Source organism: Octodon degus, unplaced genomic scaffold (genome assembly GCF_000260255.1).
Source record: "Octodon degus isolate 3935 unplaced genomic scaffold, OctDeg1.0 scaffold00065, whole genome shotgun sequence".
Lineage (NCBI taxonomy): Eukaryota > Metazoa > Chordata > Mammalia > Rodentia > Octodontidae > Octodon > Octodon degus.
The window spans coordinates 10,788,565-10,805,806 of NW_004524641.1; the positions used below are offsets into that span (position 1 = coordinate 10,788,565).

Consider the following 17,242-nt stretch of genomic DNA (forward strand, 5'->3'; position numbering starts at 1 on the left):
TGGCAGTGGTTTATAATGTACAATATTTTTGTCATAATTTAAAACACATGGATGGGGCTTCGGGGATAGCTCAGTAGAATAAGTGCTTGCCTGGAAAGCGTAGCATCCTGAGTTCAATCCCTGGTACCACATAAAAAAAAAAATGACATTAAACAACTCAGATTTGTGCTGTTACTGTATAATCCACTGATTGAGACAAGAGATAATTTGTTCAACTGGATCTTTAATTTCTCATTAGAAAAGTTTTAAACTCTGATTAATACACAGAAGATAAAATGACTGAGGTCTTCATACTCTGTTTACCTCTTAGACAATAACTTATTGAACAGTTTCTACATGAATCTGTACAGGCTTTTAAAAAACAGAATAAATTAAAGCTCTATTATCCAAACAAACCGCATCTCAATTTATTCTGTTTTGTCACCAAACTTGTTTATAGTTTAGACAGTTTGAAGAGATTTAAACGTGTAGCCAGGCAGCTAGCTCCTGACGCATAGCGAATTTCTTTCAACATCCCAGCCCATTCTTTTTTATCGTCTTCATACCTGATGGAGGAAAAAAAAATTAATTAGTGGCTTTTAAAAAGATGCGTCTGTAGGTTTCACTTTCATATACAAATATGGATCTGTACATACAAAGTAGATCTTTAAAAAAAAAAAAAATGTATCTTTGGAAAGAAACTGGCTCTCAGCCAGAGGCGGAGCTTGAACTCCCCTCCAGAGCATTTGTCTCAGCTGGCGCCTGAAGGCTGGCCTTCTGTGTGGAGTCAAGCTGTCCCAGGAAAGGTAGCATGCAAGCGCATAGCTGAACTGTTGGACAACACCTGGGGAGGACCGCGGCCACCTCTGTGCGCCCTGGGATGGGACAGAGCAGGGACTGTTGGCATCGGCAGCTGCCGTTCCAGCTGGGCCCCCAGCCTGGGCCAGCACAGCACCCGATGGCCTAGTGGTTACCCTGGAAACTGTGTTTCTCTTCCCCTTGCTTTTGTTGGAGGGCCACTCAGACTGTGTGTGTGACCTCAGGGAACAGCTGGTCCTCAGCCCTAGAATATTCAGGTTATAAAGACAGAGGCAGCTTGAATTTTTCTGAAAGGTACGCCTGACTCAGCTCCTCTTCCTGGGGCCTACAGTGCTTTTTTCTCTATGAGAAACGTGAAACATGTTCTTCTCCCTGAAAACCTTCCATTAACGAAGTGGTGTTGTCTTCATTTCTCAGATAGTTCTTTATTTGGTATTTATTACAGCAACTATCATTCTGTTCAAAATTTCTTCCTTGTTGGGTGTGGCGGCCCATGCCTGTAATCCCAGGGAAGAGCTGATCCTCCTCCCTAGAATATTCAGGTTATAAGGAGAGAGGCAGCTTGAACTTTTCTTTTTTTGGGGGGAACCGGGGATTGAACTCAGGCTCTTGCCAGTGAAGCGCTTATTCCACTGAGCCATCTCCCCGGCCCCCAGCTTGAATTTTTCTGAAAGGCATGCCTGACTCAGCTTCTCTTCCTGGGGCCTACAATGTAATCCCAGCACTTGGGTGGCTGAAGCAGGAGGATCGCCACAAGTTTGAGGCCAGCCTGGGCTACATTGTGAATTCAAGGCAGCCTAAACTACATAGTGAGACCCTGTCTCAGAAAGACAAATTTTGTCCTTGCTGTGTTCTCAGTAAGCCCAAAGGTATTTAAGGATAAATAACATATCTGTCCACACTAGTATGAGGTCTCCAGAGCCCTTGGCACACAGGAAATAACCTCAAATCATTCTATGGTAAATGAATTAAATTTAAAATAATTATTAAAATTAGTGCCTACATGAGCTATAATTAGTCTCATCAGTGTTCCAAATTTAATTCTCAATAATTTCATGTGAACTGAGCAGTTTTTTCCTCTTTTTTTTTTTTTTTTTTTTAAATTTTTTATTTTTATCTGTTAGCCCAGACTGGCCTCAAACTCACTGCAGTCTTCCAGTGCCACTGTGCCTGATGCTAACTGTGATGTTTACAAAGAGAAAAGTAATAAATATTTTACTACTGATAAAATTTGGGGCAATAAATTAAGAAATAAAGAATTTTAAATGATCTAAAGAAAAAGTGTCCACATGTGAGACTGGGGTTAAACGAGGTTTTCAAGTGTTTGGTTCTTGGCAGGTTTTTCTGCCTTCTTGGTCAATTTCAAATAACAAAGTGATTTTAAGAAACAAATATAGCACAAGAAAGGAAAAAGCCTTTTTATACATCATAGTGGGAGGGGCCTGGGTCTGGGCTGTGGAACTGAGTCTGAGGCTGGAGAGGCTTGGGGAAGTCACAGGTGTGGGGAGACACCTCCCTCCAGCCAGCCCAGTGGCTCTCAGGTGATGCCCAAGAGTGGCATTTCTAGGCAGCATCCAAGTGATGGTGCTCCGGAAATCACTGTAGTAGGCTGCTGGTCGGGGAGATGGCTCAGTGGAATAAGCGCTTTCCTGGCAAGTGCAAGGGCCTGAGTTCAATCCCTGGTTCCACCAAAAAAACAAAGAAACAAACAAACAAACAAACAAACAAAAAACCTGCCAAATTGCACTGCACAACTGACCCACCTGGAGATGGTGAAAAGCTTCATTGTCTGGTCCCACCCCCAAGACTGACTTCGTTGGCATGAGGATTTTTTTTTTTTTAGGCAGTCTCATTGTGTAGTCCAGACCAGCCTTAAACTTACTATGTAACGCAAGCTGGCCTTGAACTCAAGAACCCTCCTGCCGCAGCCTCCCGAGTGCTAGGATTCAAGCATGTGCCAGCAAGCCTGCTCCCAAGTGATCCTTAGGTGACCAAAGTTTGAGATTAATTGCTCCAGACATTCCTCCACATTATAAAATACTTGTATTTAAATAAAATTTTACAGCCAAACAGTAAACCCTTCCCCAGTCCAGTGGTTCCTAACCTCATGTGTACATACAGAACCATTCAGGAACCTTTTGCATTTTTCAAAGCCCAGACTATCCCACAAACCAACTAAATCACAACACTAAGGTTCCGACAGGGGCCTGCACACTGTTCAGGCTGGCCTCAAACTCACAGCAATCCTCCTGCCTCAGCTTCCCAAGTGCTGGGATTACAGGTCTGCACCATTATACCTGGTGTCACTTTTCTTTTTGAAACAAAAAACAACAATAACAACAAAAAACCTTTTATTAACTAAATCCTTAAACAATTGGAAGACTTTTTAAACATATTTATTTATTTACTTAGAGACAGGGTCTTGCTCTAATTCAGACTGCACTTCACTGAACCAGTATGTAGCCCAGGCTGGCCTCAAACTCAGAGCAGTCCTCCTGCCTCAGCCCCCTGAGTGTGGCATTACGGGCACTACCACACCCCTCCCTGAGAAAGCTCAAGAGGTGAAGTGTTTCTTCAGGGCTGTTTTCTTAGGACATAAGCTCCTCCCTGGTGGAAAGTAGGAGCCTTCGCTCGCCTGGATGCCTTTAGGGCTAAGGCAGCAGAGGCTTACCAGTCTAGCTCACACATTATAGGTTAAGAAATGAGCTGAGGGCTGGAGAGATGGCTCAGTAGTCTAAAGCACCTACTTGAAACAAGCTTGGCAAAGCACAGGGACCGTGGTTCAATCCCCCAGCACCACATGCCAGCCAGCCCCGCCCCCTGGTGGGCTGAGCTGGCCACACACACACAATAAATAAATGTAAAATAAATAATTAAAAAAAAAGAATAAAAAAAAAAGTGAGCTGAGAGGAATCTTTCCCAAGCTTGTGGCTAACGGGAAACAGGACTTGATCACTCAGTGGCTTGGGCAGTGGCTCCACCACCAGGCTTCTGGTGTTCCATGTGCCACCAAGAAGTAGCATGCGTGTTGGCAAAGTCTGGCTCATTATTTACTACAAAATTGCTTACTGGTTGTCAGTGCTGTAAGAACTAGAGTGAGAGGGACTTACTTCCATATGTCGTTCACTTCAGTGGGTGCGAACTCCTTGGACTCCAGCTGAATCATAGCAAAGCCACCAATGGCGTACAGGGACCCAGCCAGGCTGACCAAACTGATGGAGCTTCTCTCTTGGGGAAACTCGGTCATGACTTCCCACCTGGGTAGGTACGGAAATCCAGTCAGTGGACAATGTGAGGAATGCCAAGTGTACTTACTGAACAATTACAGCAGATCATAATTTAAAACTTCAGCTAGTATCAAGTCAAATATAATCATAAATAACGTTTTGGTATGATTTTGTCACTTTTAAAAAAATAAACATAAGTATCCATAGATGTGAATAAAACTAAGAAACCAGAGAATTTACAGTTTTTTGTGTTGATTCTTTTAGCTTCATATACTATGAGTGTTTACTCATACAGTCTGCAAGAATATGACACTTAATAATTGTCTAAATCTTTCTTTTGTGGTCCTGGGGACTGAACCCAGGGAATTCACATTGAGCTACTTCTCCAGCCCCTTTTATGTTTTATTTTGAGACAAGGTCTTCTAAGTTGCACAGAATATGTTTAAACTTGCACACCTCCTGTCTCAGCCTCCTAGAGTGGTGGTATTACAAGAGTGCATCACCATGCCCAGCTGATTGTTTAAATCTTGCTCCATAGGGCTGGCCAGATAGTTGGACTAAAGCGCCTGCTTAGGCAGAGTGCAGCAGCCAGAATTCAATCCCTGGTGTGCTGTGCGTGCCCTGCACGCTGAGACAGGGATGTAGACTGGGCATGGTGGCGCGCACCTGTAATCCCAGCGCTTGGGAGGCTGAAAACAGGAGGATCACTACAAGTCCGATCTAAGTAGTGAGACCTTGTAGACCCTGTATTAAATACAGGAAAAAAAAATCTTGCTCCATAAATGTGTTTTTGTTTTTTGGGGGAGGTGACTTTTAGGTATCAAGGTCTATTTTATAAGGAGGAATACATGGTAGCTTAAAAACAATATAGTAATAGTGCCTTATATTTTCTTCATTGTTAAACTAGGAGTATAAAAAATTCTGTACTTAGTAAGATAATCTTGGGCACAGGATGTAGCTCAGCAGTAGAGTGCCTGGCTGGCAAGTGCGAGATCCTGAGTTTGATTCCCAGTACAAAAAAAAGAAGAAAGAAAGAAAGAAAATGTACACTTAATAAGATGTGCTCAAAGACTAATTATATAAAGAACATCTGTCAAGTATCTTTTTTTTTTTTTTTTTTGGTGGAACCGGGGATTGAACTCAGGCCCTTGCGCTTGCCAGGGAAACGTTTATTCCACTGAGCCATCTCCCTGGCCCCTGTCAAGTATCTTTTTACATTAAGTCAAAACAAGTTTTGAAAATGTCAGAAAATGAGAAAAATTGCTGGGGAGATAGCTCAGTGGCATAAGTGCCTGCCTGGCAAGCGCAAGGGCCTGAGTTCAATCCCCAGTACTGAAAAAAAAAAAAAAAAAAGTGGGCAGTTTCATTTAAAAAAAAGAAAAATATTCGAAGAGAATTACGAAGAGCACAAAGGAATCAAGCTTCTGAAGTACTCATAACTTACAGATATCAATCATTAACAGGAAAAGCTCTCTTCACCCTTAAAACTACATATTTACATATTTGAAATTAAGTTACTGCTAGAGATGTACTCCCAAAGTTAAGTTAATAAGTTAAGCGGGGGCAGGAAGAACGTACCCACAATAACTTGGAAGTCTTATTTTCCAAATTACCAATACACATAGCATGCCAGATGTCAGGAATTTCACAGCCAGCGACACAGAAGAATCTCCCATGACAGTATTTCCTCTTTGTGCTTCTTTGAAAACTTAATTTCCCTCCAAATGGAACAGTTTCAAAGTACGCCAAGTTGTGCACTGTGGCAAGACAACTCACTTGTTGGTTTTGAGGTCAAAAGCTTCCACGGCTGCGGAGAGGCCGTCCTCGGTGACTCCTCCCGCAACCACGACCTTGCCCCTGTGCACAGCCACACCGAACATGGAGCGCGGGGTCTTCATGGGCGCCAGGTCCTTCCAGTCACCCTTCTTGGGGTTGTAGATAAACATCCTGTTTGTACACTTTCTGTGGACATAAGACAGCAAGGGAGCTGCTTATCATCTTCCGAAGGCAGCTTTGTTTTAATAGTTTGACTCTGTCTCAGCACCGCCCTGTAAGAAATCTAAGGCTGTCGCTGGGCTTATGAGTGAGAAAGACAGTTTTAGAAGCTAAATGCTAGCAGAAAACTTTGCCTTGTCTAACTTGTTCTCAGGGCTTTTGTTTTGCTGGCGCAGGACAGCAGCGTTCACAGGATTTTTGATTTCACATCATAAAGACATGCAGGTAAGATGACTTCCTGAACTGCTTCAGAGAGTGGCAAGCCTGATGGCTGAGCACGTGTGAAGTGAGGGGAATATTCTGAGGAGGGTTAATGAATGTCAATGTGTTTTTTTGTTTTGTTTTGTTGTTTTGTTTTTTGCGGTACCAGGGATTGAACTCAAGACCTTGCTTTTGCCAGGCAAGCGCTTATTCTACTGATCTATCTCCCCAGCCCCGTCTGTGTACATTTTTAATTTAAACATTCATTGTCTCTTGTGATCATGTCTAAAATATCCCGGCACATTTCCTGGCTTGCACTGTCACACAGTTCTGCTTCCCGGCCACCATGAACTAAGGAACCACTGCACGTCACCCTTCTACTAGAAGTTCCGGCCTGACAGCCAGCCAACCAAGGCTTAATCCCCCAAACTGTGAGCTACATTGCACATCGCCTCCTTTAATTGTGGGTGTTTGGGCACTGTGTCTGAGTGGCAGGAATCCTGAGTAATACTATGTATTGCTGGAAAACTTGATAAGGGAATAATGTAGAATGTCAGGTGTGGTGTTGCATGCCTGTAATCCCAGCGCTCGGGATGCTGAGGTAGGTGGGTCCTTGTGTGTTAGAGACCAGCCTGGGCTGCAAAATGAGCTCAATGCCAGCCTGAACTGCATAGCGAGACCCCATTTTAAAATGACAACAACAACAAAAAAGCAAAAATACAAAATCCTGCTATTAGCACCCATTAGTGCTTAGTAGTAAATTAAGCTTTTATTTTTTAGCACTTTACCACTGAACTACATCTCCAGCCCTCAGACTTTGCTTTTAGATAATGAGTCATTTCAAAGTTCTTCACTTTGACCTTTGTCAAGCTGTGTTGTCTTGGTAATCATATTCTCCAGATTAATATATTCTGACTGACAAGACCTGTATGCTTCTTACTGACATATCAGGTTTCCTAGTTACTAATGCTGCTTGAAGGAAATAATTTAAATCATTTGGCAGAGTTCCAATGTTCCCAAAGTCAGCTTAATAGATTTTATTCATTCCATTTGCACAGGCAAAAGGCCCAAAATAGGATTTAGCACTGGGTGGAGTTGTAAGATATCTTCCTTTTAAATATTCATTTAATAGGAAGAAATTCTTCAAAGAAAAGGGGAACAAGGGAGGGGGGAGGGGAAAAGGAAAGAAGGGAAAAGTAAAAAAAAAAAAAAAAACGAGAAAAGGAGAAAAAATAGAAACAAAGCTTTTGTCAATGTAGAAGGGGGCATAGTTGAAAGGAGGGGAGGGTCATGGGAAAAAGGAAACAAGTTATAGCATGTACAGTGATGAACTCTATGATGAAGGTAGTCACATATATCTAAAGTATACCAATAAAATCTGATTAGAGAAAAAGAATTTGAATATTCACTTGATGGGACTATCAACAATTCAGGGGGAATATGGTCATGTATAAAAACTATCGCTCTTAAAGTCACACTTCTCTGCTATATTTAATCATGTACTTATAATTCCTTCTATTCTTGGTGTTTTTTGTTTTGTTTTGCTTTTGAGATGGTTGTCACTATGTCACTCAGGCTGATCTCAAACTCCTGGGCTCAAGTGTTCCTCCTGTGACATCCTCCCACATAGCTGGGACTGTAGACACATGCCACCGTGCCAGAGGATACCTTTATGATTCATATTTTCTTTCCTTTTCCAGGGATGTCTATTTTTCCCGACAGAGCTGGAACAAATGATAACAAGCCCCGTAGGGCAGAGTTTTCAGGGGCAGAGTTTAGTTCTTAACATGGAAACTGAAAGTGGTTGGTTTGGGGCAAGGCCCTGAGGTACTAGAGATTGAAGCCAGGGCCTTCACTGTGAGCTATATCGCCCACCCTTCGTACACTTTTTTGAGACACTAAGCCACTGAGTTGCTGAGCCTCGGCTCAGACTTGCTACCCTCCTGCCTCAGCCTCCTAGAATCCTGGGATTGCAGGCATATACCATCATGCTCTGCTTGAAAATATTTTTCCCAGCCAGGCCATTGGCTTGACAGACTAATTTCTGGAGCACTCTGAACTCGTATTTCCCCTCTCCGAGTTGTGACATTTCTTGTCTACTTACCCCTCCCCTGAGAAGTGCTCCAAACTCAAATTAGGCTGAGGTATGAAGCATCAGCCTGGTTTTCTCCTTAGGAAACTGATGCCATGGGGGAGAGCAGGGAAGGCCGGGCCTCGGCTCTGGTTGTACAGTGTGTGTTTCGGACACCTCCTCTGCCAAGTGACACGCAGCAGAGGAGGGACAGCCCTCTTTCCAATCACCCTAATGAGGTGATATTTTCAGTTTCAAAGTGATCCCTCTAAATTCTTTCTTATGAACGCAAAGTACAGACAATATTTTCTATGCACAATTGTTTTAGTAGATATGTTTTAAATATTATGTTAAATGTTGTCTTTCAATTTTTATCTACCTATGGCTAAAGAGTAAGAAAGCCCGGAGCTGGGAAGATAGCTCAGTAGAGTAAGAGCTTGCCTGGCAAATGCAACGTCCTGAATTTGATTCCTGGAACCACCAAAAAACAAATAAATCAATAAATTATAATAATAAGAAGAAAGCCCACTCACTTAACATAGTATAACACGATTATAAACCAGCTAAAGAAAAGCCTTGCTCATACCCCTCGGTATAGTATGCTGCCAGTGCTCGATTTCAGAAGGTTTCTGCTCGTTCCTAGCAGTGTGCACAGCATCTACATGGTTACTTCAACAATGTCTAACTACTTTTCCTTTGGAAATCATGCATAATACCTCCCAGTAGCTTTTCATAATTTTATTTGGAAATCTTGCTCCCAACATATGATGGGTGAGATCCAACTCCCACTTCTGTAGGTAGATGCAAATGCAAAGAAAAACAAAGCCTGGTAATAGAAACTGAGTTGAGCATAAATCACAAGGAAATTTCGAAGTACTTACTTGTCGTCTGTCTTTCCACCCAGACAATATATCATCCCGTTATGTGAAATCACATTGTGGCCATATACTTTGATAGGGAGATTTTTTACTTCGTTCCATTTTGCAGCCCTAAAATTAAGACGATGACAGGATTTATGTGTTCAGTAAATTCCAGGTTCTGAAATGTGACTGCGCAGCAGGCATTCACGTCCTGACTGCTCAGGGAACAGGAGGGCCCTGCCGACTTACCCGGGATCATAGCACAACACTGAGTCCAGCGAGGCCTCTGTTTGCAGGTCTTTGCCTGCAACCACATAGATTTTGTCATCTACCTCTCCAAGGCCGAAGAGACACCTGGCTGAAGGCAGAGGCGGAAGTCCAACCCACTCAGACGCTATGTTATCAAGCTGAAAAGAAATACATACAGGAGGGGTTGTGGGGGGTCGTAGGAAAACTGACAGGTGCACCAAAAATATGCCCTACTTTTTTTTTTATGCCCTACTTTGAATGTTGCTTATAATTTTTTTTTAATTAAAAAAAAATTTAGGACAGGGTCTACAGGGTCTCACTACTAGATCGGACTCGTAATGATCCCCTATTTACAGCCTCCCAAGTGCTGGATTCCCCGGGCGGGCCACCACGCTCAGTCACAATCAACATCTCAGGGCGCCCTGGGGGCGGGGCTGGCACAGCAGGCCTGGGATCGAACTCTGGCAGATGCGTCTGCCTCAGCAGAACTTGCTTATAATTCATTGAGAGAGTCAAAATGTCTCAAGTAAAATCACACCCCAGAGCATTATATCATTGCTCAGAATTACCAAGAAGGAGAAAAATCTACTTGGCCTTCTAAAATGTATAAAGTAAAATAAATAAATACAATAAAATAAAATATATAAAGTCCCAAAATCTGCAAGGCTTCAAGAAGGGAGAGCTTAAAATAGAATGACCGGAGAGGTTAAACATATTTTGTTCGCTGTTGTCCTGTTGAGCTTTGAAACAAAAAATCAATCATTTTGATAGTAATACTATTAATATGTGTTAAGAGCTATAATAATAAACATACGTTGAGGACGCTGGAGAAAGAGGTTGTCACAGCACGGGGACACAGCGTGTGAATGAGCTCTGGGTGCTATATTTAACGTGCTCCCATGCGGGCACCCGGGACAGCTGGGACAGCTGGGCCTGTCGCTCAGTCTGCAGACAACTGGGCTGTTAGGCGATCTCTTTTTCTCACTCTTTTCAACATGTTTTGTTTCCCTGTGTTTCGCTTCATTATTTTACGATAGGCAGGTGTTAGGGTCAGTGTGCTAGTCTTTTGGGGGTGTCTGTTGAAATATACGCCCCTAGTCCATACTGTTGTGGCCCCTTCGCAAGCCTGCTGTGGCCACGCCATGCCTCGTGCTGGGCTGGGCGTTCTGCGTCTGTAGCAGCAGCACTCATGGTTTTTCACTTTACATTTTAGGACATCAAGGAACAAGAAACATTTTTCTGAGTGTAGCTGCAGATTTGTTTTCCGGTGCCACTTGCAAGCATTAAAAGAGAAATGCATAAAATGGAGACTCACTGAACACCAATAATGGCTGTGAACCGGGCAGGCAGCTAGGGAGCAAGAGGTGTGGAAGCTGCAATATCTGGTCTGTAGCCTCAGTTAAACCAAGCATGAAGGCCAGGTGACATGAAGGGTTTAATCCATTTAATCCCTGTGTGTGTGCTGTTAGCGTTGCATTCCCTAATTGCAACATCTAGTTGTGACCCTTATTATTATTATTTTTTTTATGTATTTAGTACAGGGTCTACGGGTCTCACTATGTACATCAAAGTGAGCCTCCTGTTTTTCAGCCTCCCAAGCACTGGGATTACTGGCTTGTACCACCATGTCCAGTCTCAGTCACGGTCTCAGTGTGTCCCGGGGGTGGAGCTGTCATGGAATGCTGGGGATCGAACCCCAGTCCCTGCATCTGCCTAAGCAGGCACTTTAGTCTGCTGAGCTATATGACTGGCTCTTCTTAAGTTTTTGTTTTGCAAAAAATTCTTTGATTAAGAAATGCTATGGGAGGGCCGGCCAGATAGCTCAGCAGACTGAAGTGCCTGCTTAGGCAGAGCACAGCGTCCCAGGGTTCGATCCTCGGTGCTGAAAATCATGCTGGTCCTATCCCCAGGATATGCTGAGATGATTGAGACTGGGTGTAGTGGGGCAGGGCTGTAATCCTAGTGCTTGAGAGGCTGAAAACAGGAGGACCAGTATGAGTCTAATCTATATAGTAAGACCCTGTAGACCCTGCACTAAACACATTAAAAAAAAAATGGTACGGAGCTGGGCATGGTGGTGGACATCTGTAATCCTAGCACTCTGGAGGTTGAGGTTGGAGCATCACTATGAGTTGGAAGCCAGCCTGGGCTACATAGTGAGTTCAAGGCCAGTCTGAACTACATAGTGAGACCCTATCTCAGAAACAACAAAATAAAGTAAAATAAAATAAAATAAAACTGATATAGAGCTGAGGACATAAGCTCAGTGGTAGAGGTCTTACCAAGCACATGGGAGACCCCAGGTTCCATCCCAAGCACTAAAAGAAAAGGTAGTATATAATATAGTACATATCATTATAAACATATATGGAGCTTTGGCTGTGTATTAGGCATTGTGCAAAATGCTTCGATAGGCAATCTCACTTAGACTCCAGGACAGGCAGTTGAGACAGGGTTTTGCCATGTAACCCAATGTGGGCTCAGCCTCATATCCTCCTGCCTCAGCCTTCTGAGTGCTAGGATTACAGGTGCAAACCATACCCAGCATAGGTTAGAAAACTGATGCACATCTGCCCGGATTCATAGAGCTTGTAGGTGATAGTCAAGCCAACCTATCTGAAGTTCTAGTATGTTTTCTTTTTTTAATGGAATAGGCACCATCATAACCCTATGCCTTCGGCTCTTAGGGCTGAGTTCCCACTGTACTGTGTTCTGTGTGTGTGTGTGTGTGTGTGTGTGTGTGTGTGTGTGTGTGTGTGTGCCCCCGCGTGCACATGTGCTTTCTATGACAGGTCAGAGTACAGTGGCAGTGACTTCCGCCAGCCTCTTGTACAGGTAATCTGTCAAGCTGTTTAAACACTCAGGTTCTACTTTCCTCATTTTTAAAATAGGATTTGGACCCAGATTTCTGTAGAACCAGGCTCTGTTCTGTTAATCCTATGAAGGAAGAAAACCAAGTGCCTCTTACTAAGGCGAAAGAGTCTTATCATCAATTTATAGCATATAATCAAAGGACAAATTATTCCTAATGTAATGTTGTATTTTTTTTTCAATGATGTATTTTAAATACAGGTGACCTAAGAGGAAAATACAAACCCCCAAAATTCTTACACTTTTTTTTACAGGGCTGATGACCAGATGCAGGCCCCATGCTCACTGGCAAGCCCTCCACCGCTAAGCTACATTCCCAGCCCTTCATATAAATATCTCCGTGTGAGTCACAGCCCTCTTTCACAGTCAGATGTTTTGATCCAGGCATCTTGTTCCACTGTTTTTGCCTTTTAAAAGCAGCGACTCCTGGATAGTGACAGGGCATTGACATCAACTTTGTATAACTGCTTTAGTAGTTTTAAAGAACTTCAAGCAGATTTTGTGAACCGAAAATAAGATGCCCTGCCAATAAAAGCAAGTGGCCTAATAGGTTGGAAGAGAATAAAGTGTAAGCCAAAGGACAGGGTGGCAGATAGATAAATTAAATAAAAAATGGAATTCAAAGATTCCAGGAGTTTTCAGGAATTACTCTATGGCTGTAACTATTTATGATTTATATCGATCATCTTTCTGTGCTTTGATAGTTTTATTGCATGACTATATGGGTAGGTAGGTTGTTTGTTTAAACTGAATTTGCCCTTCTTATTTTTGCTTTCTTTTTATTTTGCCCTTTCTACAGTTTATCTGAATTTAAAATTAGGGCTTTGATACTTTTCTGGCCCAAATTCAGATAATGACTTTTTTCAGCACAACTTTGAAAATTAAGAAGGGTGGTTTACACGTATGATGACACTGCTCAAGACAAGACTAAACTGGTTAAAGGCAGCGTTCTGTGAAGGCACAGTATGTGGGCGCGAGAGGCTATTGTGAGCGCGGCGCCGCGTTCTGCGCTTGCATATCTTTGGCCTTTGCCACTCAAGTGCCCACGAACTGCAGGCCCTGACTAGCTGTGACCTAAACAAAATCCTCTGAGGTACTTGTAAGTTTCGAAGTATTGTAAAGATTAAGGCATAAATTCCTTCAGGAAGGAGTACACTGAGAATATGAGACAAACACCCTTGGAGCAAGCTGCAGAGGATAATTTGTTTTCCCCGGAATCTCCTGTGGTTCGCAAACCAGATTCAGTTGTAATAATGTCTGACTACTGCTCTGATCCAAATAAATGTGGTAGTATAAACAAAAACCTCCAAATTGAGTTCATTCAAGTTAGCAACACTTGTGAAGGCAGATTTCCCACAAGTGTACAGAATATGTGCACATGTTCTGTTAATTTTCAACAAAATTATACTTTAGGCAGACACCATAAACAGACACAGTGCTACTTCCAAGAGCTTCAAATTAAAGGGAAAAAGAAAGGAATTTTAAAAAGTAGAAAATCTGACCAATTATTCCCTTTTTGTAATGTGTAAAGTGCTTTGATCTGGGGAAGAGATAATTTTATTTATTTTATTTTATTTTATTTTGGCTGAACTGGAGATTGAACTCAGGCCCTTGCGCTTGCCAGGAAAGAGCTTATTCCACTGAGCCATCTCCCAGGCCGATAATTTCATTTATATACAGACATTAAACTATTTCTAGGTAAAAGTGTAAAAATTAGATTTTACTAAAATACTAAGCTTTGGAGGATTACAATCAACTACTAAATAAACATGGTATTTGGGGATAAAAAGAGTATAAAAAACCCTCGAGTCACGAGTTCCATACCAATGGGAACCTCGGTCTTCTCTGATCCCTGCATTAAATATTAACAAGCAGCCACACTCAGTCCGTGTCGCCCTGGCGCTGCAGTGAGACCCGAGGCACGGGGCCGCCCACCTCCCGCGTGTCTGCCGCTCCTGTGCAGCGCTCCCTACCTGGAAGAAGTAGGACTGCAGCGGCTGCTCCTTGTTCTCCTCGTCCACGTACAGCCCCCCGACCACGTAGACCTGGTTCTGCTGCGTGACCACGCTCGAGTGGTTGCGGGGGATCTGCTCGGCCAGCGCGGCCAGGTAGCACTCGTTCTCGGCGGGGTCGTAGGCCACGGCGGCCGCGTCGCTCACCAGCAGGATGAGGTCCTTGACGAACATGCCGTGGCGCGGGATGTCGTTCAGGAAGCCGGGGAGCAGGTCCTCGTCGCCCACGTCCCCATTCACCTCGCCCGACCCGGTCTTCTCCGCGCTCTTGCTGGGCTCCGGGAGCTTGCCTGCAAAAGCATCTTTCAAGATTTTGATTTTTTTCTGGAGTTCTGGGTTGCTTTTAACGAGCTCCTCTTTCTCCACGTGGTCTTTAAAATACTTTTCGGGCATGAGGCGGAAACGGATGCAGTCGAACACTTCGCCCAGGTGTTTGGCCCTGCCCTCCTTGTCCGTGCGCACCCACTTCATCACGGCCTCGAAGACGGCCTCTTCCTTCTCCACGTTGAGGCTGTCGTTGGAGATGACCGAGATCAGCTCCTGGGGCGACAGCTGCAGGAAGTCCTCCTCCTTGCAGATGCTCAGGAAGCGGTCGGACACGAACTCGCGGGCGGAGAGTGCGAGCCGCGGGCAGTCCAGGAGGAGGCCGAGCCGCAGGATGGCCAGGCAGTTGCCCGGTGCCAGCCTCTTCTGCAGGTAGGATACGCACACTGTGAACACGGAGGGGATCTGGAAGCGGCTGGCCAGGGCGAAAATGTCCTGCACGTTGGCGTCGTTGAGGTCGATGGTGGCGGAGTACAGGTACCTGAGGATCAGGTCCAGCACCGCCGGGTCCACGTTGTCCAGCACCATCTCCTTTTTCTTCTCCTCGGCGACGTCGGATAAGAAATACTCACGGAAGTAAGGGCTGCAGGCTGACAGGATCAACCTGTGACAAGGAAGACTTTTGTCACCCGCTTTTAGGGTGCAGTCGATGAATTTTTTCTCATCCAGGAGATCTTTGAGACCATCCTGGAGAAGGGTGGACTGGTAAAGCCGCAGTTCCTCGGCGAGTTCCCGCTGGGAGTCCATTCTGGGGGCGACCTGGGTGAGGAAGGGGACACCAAGGGCCTGAGCTCCCTGCAGCACACGAGTCTAGCTGTAAAAAGGCAGATCCGTGCGCCTGGCCAGGCTTGGGGCCTTTGCAATTTAATCCTGCCAGCTAAATATAGACGCCAATGCTAACAACGGGAATTTAGGAGCGCTGGTAGGGAAAAGAGAGTTGTTCCTGCAGCTGCTGCAGATTGAAAGTAACAACTGGAACTTTCAATCACTAGGGAAACAGCCAGGGAACAAGACATGGAAGTGATGTGGCAAGCTTTAAAATACACAAAACACAAGAAAATAAGCTTCTAAAGGCCGCTCTGGGAAAATGTTTACTGAATTAACAGAAAGATGAATTTAAGAATGAATCACTTCTCTAAAACTGGTCCAGTGGTAAACTACTTGGCTCCCTGGGTTAATGATGCAAAAGGCAAGAATATGAGGTGAGTTCATTTGACTTCTCATAAGCAAGATCCTTTCCAGAAGTTGTTACTCAAAGTTTTACTTTTTATCCAAAACAATGGGATATAGAGTTTTCTCTTAGAAGTAGGAAACATAGATATTTATTTATATACTTATACTCTTATTAAACTTTTGAAATGATACCTCCAATCAGAAGTGAAATAAATGCAAAGAAACTGCTAATTTTCTGTGACATTCTAAATTACCTTTATTCTTAAATGGGAAAACTGTAATTAGAAGTGAATTATAAAATTTATTTACCCCATGTCTTGTAGGATAAGGCCAGAAAAAAAAAAAGAAAAGAAAAAAGAGAATAAGAAAAAGTAAAACAAAGGCAAAAAATTTAAAGGAGTCAAGACCAGAGAAAAGTAGTTAAAAGTCAAAAAAGCAGGGGAAAAAAGACCCATACATACAAATATGATCATTAAAGATATTCTGCAATTTTATGTTCTTTAAAAAGTTACAAACAATAGGGGCTGGTGAGATAGCTCAGTGAGCCAAGTGCCTGCTTAGGCAAGCTCAGGGACCAGGTTCAATCCCCGGCACCACATGGCGTGCCGACCCACCAAGATCGGGCATGGTGGCACACACCTGTAATCCCAGCGCTGGGGAGGCTGAGACAGGAAGATTACCATGAGTCCAAGCTGCATAGTGAGACCCTGTACCAAATGCATTTTAAAAAAATGTTAAAAACAGAAGCAGCAACTCTGTGAAGATGATGTTATCATCAGAACCCAACAAAATCAGGAAGTAGTGCTATGTTAGTCATACAATTTGGAAAAGAGGTCTTTTCTTTTTAATTACATATAATGGGAATCATAATGAATTGTGGGTTGCAGAAGAATAGCATATTACGGAATGTGCAAATCATTTTAAAGAATTTTTTGTTTATATATAGGAAATATATATTTTACAGAAGTTTATTACATGATTATTTTCTCAACAGTGTTGCACAAATACTATAATTTCATGTTTTGTTTTGTTTGTACTGGGAATCAAACTCAGACCTTGAGCTTGCCAGGCAGGCCCTGTGCCACTAAGCTGTATCTCCAGCCTTGTTTTGAGACAGGGTCTTAGTATGTAGTTCAGGCTAGTCTCGAACTCACTGAAGTCCTCCTGCCTCAGCCTTCTAAAGTGCTAGGATCACAGGTATGCACCAACATACCCAGCCAGACATCTCAAAGGTTGCTATTCTTTTTTTGTTTTGTTTTTTTGCGGAACCGGGGATTGAACTCAGGCCTTTGCGCTTGCCAGGGAAGCGCTTATTCCACTGAGCCATCTCCCCAGCTCCATGGTTGCTATTCTTTTTGAAAGGGAAGCTAAGTTTGGTTTTTTGGGGGGTTTTTTTGTTTTGTTTTGTTTTTTGGTGGTACTGGGGAATGAACTAGGGACCTTACACTTGCCAGGCAGGTG

At 43.5% G+C, this 17,242-nt stretch overlaps 1 protein-coding gene across 1 annotated transcript; it reads right to left on the minus strand.

The window, feature by feature from the left end:
* Nucleotides 1–203: 203 nt before the first annotated feature.
* On the minus strand, nucleotides 204–15,543 carry Klhl41 (kelch like family member 41). Its single transcript, XM_004634776.2, has 6 exons — nucleotides 14,246–15,543; nucleotides 9,402–9,559; nucleotides 9,174–9,281; nucleotides 5,802–5,987; nucleotides 3,909–4,055; nucleotides 204–545 (listed from the first exon to the last, which is right to left on the minus strand). Exons 1-6 carry the CDS (start codon nucleotides 15,353–15,355, stop codon nucleotides 434–436), a joined length of 1,821 nt encoding a protein of 606 aa, XP_004634833.1. The 5' UTR covers nucleotides 15,356–15,543; the 3' UTR covers nucleotides 204–433.
* Nucleotides 15,544–17,242: the final 1,699 nt, after the last annotated feature.